The 14,146-nt window shown below is 44.4% G+C and overlaps 1 protein-coding gene across 7 annotated transcripts in view; it reads right to left on the bottom strand.

The window, feature by feature from the left end:
* The window catches only part of dicer1 (dicer 1, ribonuclease type III), a 49,536-nt gene that overhangs the window by 16,065 nt on the left and 19,325 nt on the right, over window positions 1-14,146 (bottom strand). For 4 of the 7 annotated variants that reach the window (XM_071365402.1, XM_071365403.1, XM_071365405.1 and 1 more), the window contains exons 12-24: window positions 13,962-14,094; window positions 13,688-13,809; window positions 13,377-13,497; window positions 11,213-11,367; window positions 10,838-10,970; window positions 10,445-10,520; window positions 9,880-10,019; window positions 9,575-9,784; window positions 7,339-7,518; window positions 6,899-7,112; window positions 3,808-3,961; window positions 3,219-3,401; window positions 2,867-2,972 (exon numbers count right to left, since the gene is read on the bottom strand). In XM_071365402.1, coding sequence (XP_071221503.1) covers window positions 2,867-2,972; window positions 3,219-3,401; window positions 3,808-3,961; window positions 6,899-7,112; window positions 7,339-7,518; window positions 9,575-9,784; window positions 9,880-10,019; window positions 10,445-10,520; window positions 10,838-10,970; window positions 11,213-11,367; window positions 13,377-13,497; window positions 13,688-13,809; window positions 13,962-14,094 — 1,927 coding nt within the window. Of the gene's footprint in view, window positions 1-2,866; window positions 2,973-3,218; window positions 3,402-3,807; window positions 3,962-6,898; window positions 7,113-7,338; window positions 7,519-8,892; window positions 9,785-9,879; window positions 10,020-10,444; window positions 10,521-10,837; window positions 10,971-11,212; window positions 11,368-13,376; window positions 13,498-13,687; window positions 13,810-13,961; window positions 14,095-14,146 lie in introns of those variants that run through there. The other 3 variants (XM_071365404.1, XM_071365407.1, XM_071365408.1) reach the window with 3 other exon arrangements.

Below are 14,146 nucleotides of genomic sequence, written 5' to 3'. Positions count from 1 at the left end.
GGCCACGTGTTGTCGTGCCCTCTTCACGACTGTCTTGGTGTGTTTGGACCATGATAGTTTGTTGGTGATGTGGACACCAAGGAACTTGAAGCTCTCAACCTGCTCAACTACAGCCCCGTCGATGAGAATGGGGACATGATCGGCCCTCCTTTTCCTGTAGTCCACGATCATCTCCTTTGTCTTGATCACGTTGAGGGACAAGTTGTTATCCTGGCACCACACTGCCAGCTCTCTGACCTCCTCACTATAAGCTGTCTCATCATTGTCGGTGATCAGGCCTACCACTGTTGTGTCGTAGGAAAACTTAATGATGGTGTTGGAGTCGTGCTTGGCCATGCAGTCGTGGGTGAACAGGGAGTACAGGAGGGGACTGAGCACGCACCCCTGAGGGGCCCCCGTGTTAAGGATCAGCGTGGCAGATGTGTTGTTACCTACCCTTACCTCCTGGGGGCTGACTGTCAAGAAGTCCAGGATCCAGTTGCAGAGGGAGGTGTTTAGTCACAAGGTCCTTACCTTAGTGATAAGCTTTGAGGGCACTATGGTTTTGAACGCTGAGCTGTAGTCAATGAATAGCATTCTCACGTAGGTGTTCCTTTTGTCCAGGTGGGAAAGGGCAGTGTGGCGTACAATAGAGATTGTGTCATCTGTGGATCTGTTGGGGCGGTATGCAAATTGGAGTAGGTCTAGGGTTTCTGTGATAATGGTGTTGATGTGAGCCATGACCAGCCTTTCAAAGCACTTCATGTCTACCGAAGTGAGTGCTATGGGTCGGTAGTCATTTAGGCAGGTTACCTTGGTGTTCTTGGGCACAGGGACTATGGTGGTTTGCTTGAAACATGTTGGTACTACAGACTCAGTCAGGGACAGGTTGGAAATAATAGTGAAGACACTTGCAAGTTGGTCAGCGCATACTCAGAGTACACGTCCTGGTAATCGTCTAGCCCTGCGGCCTTGTGAATGTAGACTTGTTTAAAAGGTCTTGTTCACATCAGCTACGGAGAGCGTGAACACACAGTTGTCCAGAACAGCTGGTGCTCTCATGCATGCTTCAGTGTTGCTTGCCTTGAATTGAGCATAGAAGTCATTTAGCTCGTCTGGTAGGCTTGTGTCACTGTGCAGCTCGCGGCTGTGCTTCCCTTTGTAGTCCGTAATAGTTTACAAAATCCGACGAACGTCGCAGTCGGTGTAGTACGATTCAATCTTATTCAATCTATATTGACGCTTCGCCAGTTTGATGGTTCGTCGAAGGGCATGGCGGGATTTCTTATAAGCTTTTGGGTTAGAATCCCGCTCCTTGAAAGCGGCAGCACTGGTTGGGCTTCCATGGCTTCTGGTTAGGATATGTACGTACGGTTACTGTGGGGATGTCGTCATCGATGCACTTATTGATGAAGCCAGTGACTGATGTGGTGTACTCCTCAATGCCATTGGAAGAATCCCGGAACATATTCCAGTCTGTGCTAGCAAAATAGTCTTGCAGCTTAGCATCTGCGTCATCTGACCACTTCCGTATTGCGCGAGTCACTGGTGCTTCCTTCTTTAGAGTTCTCTTGTAAGCAAGAATCAGGAGGATAGTTATGGTCAAATTTGCCAAATGGAGGGCGAGGGAGAGCTTTCTAGGCATCTCTGCGTGTGGAGTAAAGGTGGTCTAGAGTTTTGTACATATGACATGCTTGTAGAAATTAGGTAAACAGATTTAAGTTTCCCTGCTTTAAAGTCCCCGGCCACTAGGAGCATTTTCTTGTTTCCTTATGGCCTTATACAGCTGGTTGAGTGCGGTCTTAGTGCCAGCCAAGGTTTGTGGTGGTAGCTACAAAAAATATAGATGAAAACTCTCTTGGTAAATAGTGTGGTATACAGCTTATTATGAGATACTTTACCTGAGGCGATTCAAAACCTTGAGACTTCTTTAATATTAGATTTCCTGCACGAGCTGTTATCTACAAATAGACACAGACCGCAACCCCTTGTCTTACCCCTTGTCTTACAGCTGTTCTATCTTGCCGATGCACAGAAAACCAAACCAGCTGTACGTTATCCATGTCGTCATTCAGCCACAACTCGGTGAAACATAAAGATATTACAGTTTTTAAACGTTCAGTTCGTAGGTTAGTCTTGATCGGAGCTCATCCATTTTATTATCCAATGATTGCACATTGGCTAATAGGACTGATGGAAGAGGCGGATTACCCACTCGCCTACAGTACCAGTCAAAAGTTTGGACACACCTACTCATTCAAGGGTGTTTCTTTATTTTGACTATTTTCTACATTATAGAATAATAGTTTAAGACATCAAAACTATGAAATAACACATGGAATCATGTAATAACCAAAGAAGTGTTAAACAAATCTAAATATATTCTATATTTGAGTTTCTTCAAAGTAGCCACCCTTTGCCTTGATGACAGCTTTCCACACTCTTGTCATTCTCTCAACCACCTTCATGAGGTAGTCACCTGGAATGCTTTTCCAACAGTCTTGAATGAGTTCCCACATATGCTGAGCACTTGTTGGCTGCTTTTCCTTCACTCTTTGGCAAAAACATAATACTTTGAAACCTTGCATACATTTCTATACGATCATATATTATGCGTGGGAATACTTTGAACAGATTTCCAAAATGTTACTCATTTGCAGCTGATTTGCTGATGTTTTTACAGTCTTTTACGTCCAACAATTAAAAAACGAAAAAAAATTTTTTTTATTTGCTCAGAAAACATGGGGGGCCAAATACAATCACCAGCGGGCCAAATTCGGCCCACAGACCGCCAGTTGGGGAACCCTGTTTTAGACCATCTTCAGAGTTAGTCTTCATCTCTAAATATGGTGGAAGGATCCATGGCTTTGTATGTAGACTAGATTACCTGTTTGTTCTGTAGACTCTCCCACTTGGCCTTCCTCTTCTCTGTACTGCTGAGAGGCAGTGCTTTCCCCTTCTGGTTTAGGTGGCGAGGGGTTAAGAGGTTCAGTCTGCAGGCAGAGGTCAGAACTGGATGAGTTACACAGTAGTTCAGATACAGTAACCTTCATGGGTGTAAAGGTACAGATAAAGTGTTCTCCCCATATCTTTCTATTTTGATGGTGCTCCCCCCCACCATCCGTGGAGGTCTGAGAGACCTCATAAGGGCATCCTTACGATGATGGAGATGAATAAGATACATTTTCCTCTCTCTCCCTCCTTCCTCCCCATCTCCTTCCACCTCTCCTCTCTCTCACCGTGAGGAGGTGTGGTCGACATCCAATAGTGGCTGGTTTACATTGGATAGGTCCAGGTTGTACTTGGTTTTGTAGTACTCAGCAAAAGTCTCATACTCTGGCGACGGGAACTTGCTAAGTGGTGTGAGGTCTGTGTAAACGTCAGCCACATAGAAACGGTGAGGCTGGTCAAAGTTACGATAGCTGAGAGAGAGAGAGAGAGAGAGAGAGAGACAGGGATTAGAGGTCAAGGGTTGGCATAAATGGAACAGTGAAGATATACACTTAGTGTAAAAAAAAACATGAAGGACACATTCCTAATATCAGGTTGAACGAGAAATGTTTTTTGTGCGTATGGAGCATTTCTGGGATCTTTTATTTCAGCTCATGAAACATGGGACCAACACCTTACATGTTGCGTTTATATTTTTGTTCAGTGTATAATCTTATGGCTCATATCAAATTAATTGTATGCTGTTTAAATCAAGTCTCTTCCCTATGGACCCTGGTCAAAAGAAGTGCACTATATACAGGGAGCTATTTGGCTCCTCAGTCAGGGAGGGGTGAAGCAAGCAGCGTAAGGTGAAGCAAGGTGAAGCAAGCAGCGTACCGTGGAATGATGACAGCGTCTTGGTAGTCTTCCAGTTTGAAGGTGAAGGGGTTCTGCTTGGTGTACAGGGTGGTAGGAATGCCAGTACGAGCCTCAGACTTCTCTATGTCCTCCATGAATTTAAAGTCCAAATCTAGAGTGATTGAATCCTCAACTGGAAGTAGAGACAATGTAAACAATGGAAGTTTACATGGTGAATGAATACTTTCAGACATTGGAAATTAGCTGATTTGACACTAGGGTTGGGTGGTATACCGTATTTACACCATATCCCAGGGTATTTCGAAACACCCTCAGTATAATTTTCCAATACCGTTTTTTAAATAAAAGTCGGAAGTTTACATACACTTATGTTGGAGTCATTAAAACCACTACACACATTTCTTTGTTTTTCAACCACTACACACATTTCTTGTTAACAAACTATAGTTTTGGGAAGTCGGTTAGGACATCTACTTTGTGCATGACACAAGTAATTTGTCCAACAATTGTTTACAGACAGATTATTTCACTTATAATTCACTGTATCACAATTCCAGTGGGTCAGAAGTTTGCCCTTATACCTTATGTTTACATATACATAAGGTATATGTAAACTTCCGACTTCAACTGTAAATACCTGCAGTCAACTTGTGCACTAGGTAATATACACTGCTCAAAAAAATAAAGGGAACACTTAAACAACACAATGTAACTCCAAGTCAATCACACTTCTGTGAAATCAAACTGTCCACTTAGGAAGCAACACTGATTGACAATAAATTTCACATGCTGTTGTGCAAATGGAATAGACAAAAGGTGGAAATTATAGGCAATTAGCAAGACACCCCCAATAAAGGAGTGGTTCTGCAGGTGGTGACCACAGACCACTTCTCAGTTCCTATGCTTCCTGGCTGATGTTTTGGTCACTTTTGAATGCTGGCGGTGCTTTCACTCTAGTGGTAGCATGAGACGGAGTCTACAACCCACACAAGTGGCTCAGGTAGTGCAGCTCATCCAGGATGGCACATCAATGCGAGCTGTGGCAAGAAGGTTTGCTGTGTCTGTCAGCGTAGTGTCCAGAGCATGGAGGCGCTACCAGGAGACAGGCCAGTACATCAGGAGACGTGGAGGAGGCCGTAGGAGGGCAACAACCCAGCAGCAGGACCGCTACCTCCGCCTTTGTGCAAGGAGGAGCAGGTGGAGCACTGCCAGAGCCCTGCAAAATGACCTCCAGCAGGCCACAAATGTGCATGTGTCTGCTCAAACGGTCAGAAACAGACTCCATGAGGGTGGTATGAGGGCCCGACGTCCACAGGGGGGGGTTGTGCTTACAGCCCAACACCGTGCAGGACGTTTGGCATTTGCCAAAGAACACCAAGATTGGCAAATTCGCCACTGGCGCCCTGTACTCTTCACAGATGAAAGCAGGTTCACACTGAGCACATGTGACAGACGTGACAGAGTCTGGAGACGCCGTGGAGAACGTTCTGCTGCCTGCAACATCCTCCAGCATGACCGGTTTGGCGGTGGGTCAGTCATGGTGTGGGGTGGCATTTCTTTGAGGGGCCGCACAGCCCTCCATGTGCTCGCCAGAGGTAGCCTGACTGCCATTAGGTACCGAGATGAGATCCTCAGACCCCTTGTGAGACCATATGCTGGTGCGGTTGGCCCTGGGTTCCTCCTAATGCAAGACAATGCTAGACCTCATGTGGCTGGAGTGTGTCAGCAGTTCCTGCAAGAGGAAGGCATTGATGCTATGGACTGGCCCGCCCGTTCCCCAGACCTGAATCCAATTGAGCACATCTGGGACATCATGTCTCGCTCCATCCACCAATGCCACGTTGCACCACAGACTGTCCAGGAGTTGGCGGATGCTTTAGTCCAGGTCTGGGAGGAGATCCATCAGGAGACCATCCGCCACCTCATCAGGAGCATGCCCAGGCGTTGTAGGGAGGTCATACAGGCACGTGGCCACACACACTACTGAGCCTCATTTTGACTTGTTTTAAGGACATTTCATCAAAGTTGGATCAGCCTGTAGTGTGGTTTTCCACTTTAATTTTGAGTGTGACTCCAAATCCAGACCTCCATGGGTTGATAAATTTGATTTCCATTGATCATTTTTGTGTGATTTTGTTGTCAGCACATTCAACTATGTAAAGTAAAAAGTATTTAATAAGAATATTTCATTCATTCAGATCTAGGATGTGTTATTTTAGTGTTCCCTTTATTTTTTTGAGCAGTGTATAAAGCAGATCGCATTAATAAATTATCTTTCACTATGAAGCTCACCAGTAATAATTTCCCAAAACAGCTGCTTGAGACAGTCACATTTGTTTGTTTAGAAGCACAATGAGCAAAATGGGAGCATCGTGAGGTGAATCACTCCTGCAGCGTAACTTAAGTGAGGTGATCAAGTTGCACTTCTATGAATTTCAATAATAATGTTTGCCAGCTATAGATCTTATAATTATTAAGGTAACTATCTAAAATGTGGCAAATAAATTCTCTCCAGATGTGTTTTGCTAACTTGCTAACATTAGCTTGCGAGGAGCACTCCCTATTTCCCTCATTAAAATGCAGATCAATATATAATGTTTTTGACATGAGTTTTTCTGGATTTTTTTGTTGTTATTCTGTCTCTCACTGTTCAAATAAACCTACCATTAAAATTAGAGACTGATCATTTCTTTGTCAGTGGGCAAACGTATAAAATCAGCAGGGGATCAAATACTTTTTTCCCTCACTGTACCTAGCATCTGCTATGGGGATTCCTTAGTACTTGTTAGAATTTTGTTAGCATTCTGGTGAATTACGTTTTATGGGCTTTTTTCACATTTTAAAATACATTTCGCCCCTTGTGTGCACTACTGGTAATACCGTTAATCCCGGGAAGACAGAGTATGAAAATGTGTATACCGCCCAACTCTATTTGACACGGTACGCATCCCTATGTGCCCTGCTCAAAATGAGTGCACTATAAAAGGGAATAGAGTGCCATTTGGTACCCACCCATAGGCTTACTAATGGAGTAAGGCCTACAGTATGTGCGCAACGTTGGGCTCTCACTCACCAACATTGAGAGGTAGCACACAGCAGACTAACTCACCAACATTGAGAGGTAGAACGCAGTAGGCTGAGTCGGCCTGCGTGGGTTTGAACTCCAAAGCAGGTTTCTCCAGGCGGAGGATGTGAGAGAAGATGTACTGGTGTAATCTAGTGATCAGGTCCAGCTGGATAGCACTCAGGGTGAACCCTGCCTTCTGGAGCTCGATGGAGATGGTCACCTCACCAGACCGTGTGTAAACAGGAAAATGGGGAATCTGTGGAGAGGGATGAGGGGGTTAGGTGAGTTTCAATGTACACTTAATAAAGGCAATACTAACTTTGGAAAATCAAGTGGGCCCTACTGTCTAGCTGTTGCTTCCTAGAAAAATATGTTCTCGATCAGTTTCAACAGAAATTGTTCATGTTTGCATCCCTAAATATTGCTTTGAGGACCTGCCCGGAAACAATGAAAAGGGAAACTGAGATAGGTGTGTTCCTTACCCGAGGTATAGGTTTGGCGGTCAGGATGCCGAAGCACCTGGTAGTGTCTTCTGGAGGGTAGAGCTTCCTGCGGCGGAAGTTGAGCTCATCAGGCAGAGGGGTGGTGAGGACCATGCCGACCACATACAGGTAGTAAGACTGCTGCGGTACAGGGTAACTGTCCCGAAGACACTCCGGTATCTGGGGTGAAAACAGCATTGGATTGGTGAAAACGAGTTTCCACCCTCATTTTTACACCAGTGAATTATGTTTACATCCATGGGGGAGGGAATGAACGAGTGAACACTTCTGGGTGAAGAGAATCAGACAGTAGTCAAGGAGAGGAAGCAGTTTCACACCATTTAAATGAGAGGCACCATACAGTGGCTTGCGAAAGTATTCCCCCCTTGGCATTTTTCCTATTTTGTTGCCTTACAGCCTGGAATTAAAATAGATTTTTGGGGGGGTTTGTATCATTTGATTTACACAACATGCCTACCACTGTGAAGATACAAAATATTTCTTATTGTGAAACAAACAAGAAATAAGACAAAAAAAACTGAAACTTGAGCGTGCATAACTATTCACCCCCTCAAAGTCAATACTTTGTCGAGCCACCTTTTGCAGCAATTACAGCTGCAAGCCTCTTGGGGTATGTCTCTATAAGCTTGGCACATCAAGCCACTGGGATTTTTGCCCATTCTTCAAGGCAAAACTGCTTCAGCTCAAGTTCGATGGGTTCCGCTGGTGTACAGCAATCTTTAAGTCATACCACAGATTCTCAATTGGATTGTGGTAATGGGCTTCAATTAGGCCATTCCAAGATATTTAAATGTTTCCCCTTAAACCACTTGAGTGTTGCTTTAGCAGTATGCTTAGAGTTATTGTCCTGCTGGAAGGTGAACCGCCGTCCCAGTCTCAAATCTCTGTAAGACTGAAACAGGTTTCCTTGTATTTAGCGCCATCTATCATTCCTTCAATTCTGACCAGTTTCCCAGTCCCTGCCGATGAAAAACATCCCCACAGCATGATGCTGCTACCACCATGCTTCACTGTGGGGACGTTGATGATGATGATGTCCCACATGCCTTTGGGCGAACACTAAACATGTTTTCTTATTTCTTTCTGGACACTCTTCCGTAAAGCCCAGCTCTGTGGAGTGTACAGCTTAAAGTGGTCCTATGGACAGATACTCCAATCTCCATTGTGGAGCTTTGCAGCTCCTTCAGGGTTATCTTTGGTCTCTTTGTTGCCTCTCTGATTAATCCCCTCCTTGCCTGGTCCGTGAATTTTGGTGGGCGGCCCTCTCTTGGCAGGTTTGTTGTGGTGCCATATTCTTTCCATTTTTTTATAATGGATTTAATGGTGCTCCGTGGGATGTTCAAAGTTTCTGATATTTTTTTATAACCCAACCCTGATCTGTACTTCTCCACAACTTTGTCCCTGACCTATTTGGAGAGCTCCTTGGTCTTGGTGGTGCCCCTTGCCTAATGGTGTTGCAGACTCTGGGGCCTTTCAGAATATATATACTGTATATATACTGTGTATATATACTGAGATCATGTGACACTTAGATTGCACACAGGAAGACTTTATTTAACTAATTATGTGACTTCTGAAGGTAATTGGTTGCACCAGATCTTATTTAGGGGCTTCATAGCAAAGGGGGTGAATAGATATGCACGCACCACTTTTCAGCTTTTAATTTTTATAAATACGTTTTTTTTCTTCATTTCACTTCACCAATTTTGACTATTTTGTGTATGTCCATTACATGAAATCCAAATAAAAATCCATTTAAATTACAGGTTGTAATGCAACAAAATAGGAAAAACGCCAAGGGGGATGAATACTTTTGCAAGGCACTGTATCAGCAATGGAAAACAGCCCCAGTAAAAAGTACTGCACTACAGTATACACAGAGTACACAAAACATTAAGGACACTTGCTCTTTCCATGACATAGACTGACCAAGTGAATGCTATGATCCCTTATTGATGTCACCTGTTAAATACATTTCAATCAGTGTAGATGAAGGGGAGGAGACAGGTTAAAGAAGGATTTTTAAGCCTTGAGACATGGATGTATGTATGTGTATCATTCAGAGGATGCCTTTGAAAGGGGCATGGTAAAGGGTGCCAAGCGCTACAGGCTCAACAGTTTCCTATGTGTATCAAGATCTTCTCATTTATTTAACCTTTATTTAACTACGCAAGTCAGCTAAGAACAAATTGTTATTTACAATGACTGCCTACACCTGCCAAACCCGGACGACGCTGGGCCAATTGTGCACCGCCCTATGGGGCTCCCAATCACGGCCGGTTGTGATACAGAATGGTCCACCACCCAAAGGACATCCAGCCAACTTGACACAACTGTGGGAAGCACTGGAGTCAACATGGGCCAGCATCCCTGTGGAACGCATTTGACACCTTGTAGAGTCCATGCCCGATGAATTGAGGCTGTTCTGAGGGCAAAAGGGGGTACAACTCAATATTAGGAAGGTGTTCAGTGTATTGAGAATAGGGTTTAATTTGGGATGCATTAGTGATGAGTACTCACAGCTTTAGGGTAGCACTGCCTCCTCTTGGTGGATCCTGGCCTGCCTGGAACACTGGTCTCCTCCTCATCATGGAGATCCAGCTCCTCCTCATACTTCACTGTCTCCTTCCCCACAGGCATCAAGTGGTCATCTAACTCACCTGGGGGAGGGAGGGAGAGAGAGATTTACCTACTATTTACCTACTGGCAAAATGAAGTTAAATATGTCACAGCAGTTAATACCAGGTTCCCCTCTTCTCGCACCACACAGAGAACCCCCCACCCCAGCAAATTCAATTACATTCCCCACAAGCTTGAAGAGAGAGGGAGGGAGATTTGAGGGAGGAAGACAGAAAGAGAGATGGGGAGGGAGAGATACAATCTGGGACTAGCTGCAGTGAGCTAGTCTGGGTACCAGTCTGTTTAGCTATCATTCCACTCTGGTCAAGCTAAACATGGCATAATCTTTGGCATAATGACACAGAGTACAAGTAGTAGAATGTTAGCTAAACAGACTGGTACCCAGGCTAGCAGTGAGCACTACAAGAATAATATTCTACCAATCAAATAGCTGCATTTTATTTACCTTTTTTGTGAAGCTTTTCACAACAAAGCAGTGCTACTGCTTTCTCTGCCAGTCTTGCACAGTTCATTGTCGGCCCCTGCAGTGACAAAACAAAGTGTACATTTGTCTCAAAGACATCCATTATACACACCATTAGGTGAATCTTGACGTCCCGAATAGAAGCAGTGGGTGCTACACAATGCTGGTGGATGAGGTGAATTTCCTGCTTACTATGTAGCCTACTACAGCCCTTTGAGCACCTGGAAGCACTGTATAATTATGTGTGTCTCAAAAGGCACCTCTTTCCCTGTATAATGCACTACACTTGATCAGAGCTGGAATATATAGGGAATAGGGTGCCATTTTGGATGCAAACCTATAAATCCAATCAATGACGAAAGCCTGCAGACTCACAGCGACGGGCACCCGTAGAGGGGAGTTGATGGGCAGGTAGAGGGTTGACTGGTAGCGCCCATCCTGAAGCTCCTTGGTCTTACACTTGGGTGCCAGGTGGGTAAACGGGTCACTGGGCAGACGGGCACAGTATCTGGGGCAGCCATGGGGGAGAGGGACATTAGCACGCCAGACCAACAACAGCAAAATGAAAACAAGAACCAACAAAAATGTAATCTTCAAATCCAATTTAGCAACATCGCCTGCTTATAATTATAGTATTTTGAGACGACTTATTTTGTTCTCAGTGAATTTAGTCTTGTTGCCACGAAGCGCCCTTTCCAGAACCCTTTTTAGATTTTTCACAGAAGCAAAGCAGTCCCCATTTCCTCTTACCTGTTGATGTGTCCGATGGCGGTGTTGACGGTGACGCGGGCCCCTGCGTCCTCAGAGCGGAGCACGTAGGGAGGCAGGATGTTGTCATCATCCAGCTCCTGTTCCACCTCAAACTCACCGACCCCTGCTGCCTTGGAACACTTATTCCTCAGAATCTGGAGAGATCAAGAGAAGATCTAGAGTCATCAGTATTAGGGTTGTCACAATACTAGTAGAGAAACACAGAAACACTTTTTACATCAGGGATCCCATTTTCCTTTTCTCAAACTCCCCTTGACATCAAAACTTGATTTACGTGAAAGGTTTACTTCCACAATTAAGCAGCATTCACCAATGACCTCGCATATCATTCAAGGATGGCCCTTGTGGACAGGCTCTGAAAACCAGTGTTCCCCAAACAGACACACCAATCAATTGAACATAATTGAGTGGATTATGGTGAAACCATAATCAACAAAAACAGGAAGATAACTTAGGCTTAGTCCCAAATGGCACCCTATTCCCTATATACAGTTGAAGTTGGAAGTTTACATATACCTTAGACAAAAACATTTAAACTCTGTTTTCACAATTCCCGACATTTAATCATAGTAAAAATTCCCTGTCTTAGGTCAGTTAGGATCACCACTTTATTTTAAGAATATGAAATGTCAGAATAATAGTAGAGAATGACTTATTTCAGCTTGTATTTCTTTCATCACATTCCCATTGGGTCAGAAGTTTACATACACCCAATTAGGATTTGGTAGCATTGCCTTTAAATTGTTTAACTTGAGTCAAACATTTCGGGTAGCCTTCCACAAGTTTCCCACAATAAGTTGGGTGAATTTTGGCCCATTCCTCCTGACAGAGCTGGTGTAACTGAGTCAGGTGTGTAGGCCTCCTTGCTCTCACACGCTTTTTCAGTTCTGCCCACAAATGTTCTATGGGATTGAGGTCAGGGCTTTGTGATGGCCACTCCAATACCTTGACTTTGTTGTCCTTAAGCCATTTTGACACAATTTTGGAAGCTTGGGGTCATTGTCCATTTGGAAGAGCCATTTGAGACCAAACTTTAACTTCCTGACTGACTGAAGTCTTGAGATCTTGCTTCAATGCATCCACATAATTTTCCTACCTCATGATGCCATCTATTTTCTGAAGTGCACCAGTCCCTCCTGCAGCAAAGCACCCCCACAACATGATGCTGCCACCCCCGTGCTTCATGGTTGGGATGGTGTTCTTCGGCTTGCAAGCCTCCCCCTTTTTCCTCCAAACATAACGATGGTCATTATGGCCAAACAGTTCTATTTTGGTTTCATCAGACCAGAGGACATTTCTCCAAAAAGTACGATCTTTGTCCCCATGTGCAGTTGCAAACCGTAGTCTGGCTTTTTGATGGCGGTTTTGGAGCAGTGGCTTCTTCCTTGCTGAGCAGCCTTTCAGGTTATGTCGATATAGGACTCGTTTTACTGTGGATATAGATACTTTTGTACCTGTTTCCTCCAGCATCTTCACAAGGTCCTTTGCTGTTGTTCTGGGATTGATTTGCACTTTTCGCACCAAAGTACATTCATCTCTAGGAGACAGACCGCGTCTCCTTCCTGAGCGGTATGACGGCTGCATGGTCCCATGGTGTTTATACTTAAGTACTATTGTTTGTACAGATGAACGTGGTACCTTCAGGCATTTGGAAATTGCTCCCAAGGATGAACCAGACTTGTGAAGGTCGACAATTTGTTTTTCTGAGGTCTTGGCTGAGGTCTTTCTTTTGATTTTCACATGATGTCAAGCAAAGAGGCACCAAATTTGAAGGTAGGCCTTGTCTGGAATTTTCCAAGCTGTTTAAAGGCACAGTCAACTTAGTGTATGTAAAATTCTGACCCACTGGAATTGTGATACAGTGAATTATAAGTGAAATAACCTGTCTGTATTCAATTGTTGGGAAAAATTACTTGTGTCATGCACAAAGTAGATGTCCTAACCGACTTGCCAAAACTAAAGTTTGTTTACAAGAAATTTGTGGAGTGGTTGAAAAGCGAGTTTTAATGACTCTAACCTAAGTGTATGTGAACTTCCGACTTCCACTGCAGATGCATACTTAGACAACAATCTCTGAGAATCCCTGTGTTCCTCAGACAGACACACACATTGAGGTCTTGAGGACAGGCTCTGAAAACCACACCTTCTCTATGGCCTTGTAGGTCTTTAGGTCATCCTCGAAGGTCTTGGCCCTCTCACTGTCAGCCAGCATGACGTAGTTGGATACAGGAGCTCTGGCTCGGCCTTTAGACTGAACGTAGGACCTGCAGTCGAGTCAAGTCAACATTTATTTAAAGTGCATTTAACAGGGGTCACAACACACTTTACATGATTAAAAAAGAAGAACAAAACAATGTAGAAAAGCGAGGGGAAGTGTAATAATATCAACAACAATATAAAATAGCACAATGGGCAGGAAGCAACAAGGAAGTGGATAGACAAGCAGTGCTGTACCTGTACTCAGTGGGCAGGTCGAACCGCACCACCAGGTTACATTTGGGAATATCCACTCCTTCCTCCACGATGCTGGTCGCTATGAGCAGGTTGGTCTCGTGGGCTCGGAACTTACGCAGAACCTGAGGGATGATGATGTAAGGTAGTTAGGCGTGGATGGATGGAAAAATGGGTGGATGGATGGATGGACATACAAATGTAGGGGTAGGTCAATTTCGATGTATCTACATAGGATGATGTCCGAAAATACAAAATGGCGTCAATCGGTTCTTACCTCTTCCTGCTTCCTGAATTCCACCTCCATCTGTTTGTTGCGTGGCTGGTTCCTGCCGATGCTGTGACCGGTGATGAAGTTACTGCTGATGTAGGCCAGATCTGTGTCCTGCTTCCCGGCCTCTTTTATCAGCCTGACACAAACAGGGACAATAATCATGGAAATTGTATTAAGACAACCTAAAT

Source organism: Salvelinus alpinus, chromosome 25 (genome assembly GCF_045679555.1).
Source record: "Salvelinus alpinus chromosome 25, SLU_Salpinus.1, whole genome shotgun sequence".
In the NCBI taxonomy this organism is placed as follows: Eukaryota; Metazoa; Chordata; class Actinopteri; order Salmoniformes; family Salmonidae; genus Salvelinus; species Salvelinus alpinus.
This window is presented reverse-complemented; position numbering and strand designations above follow the sequence as displayed.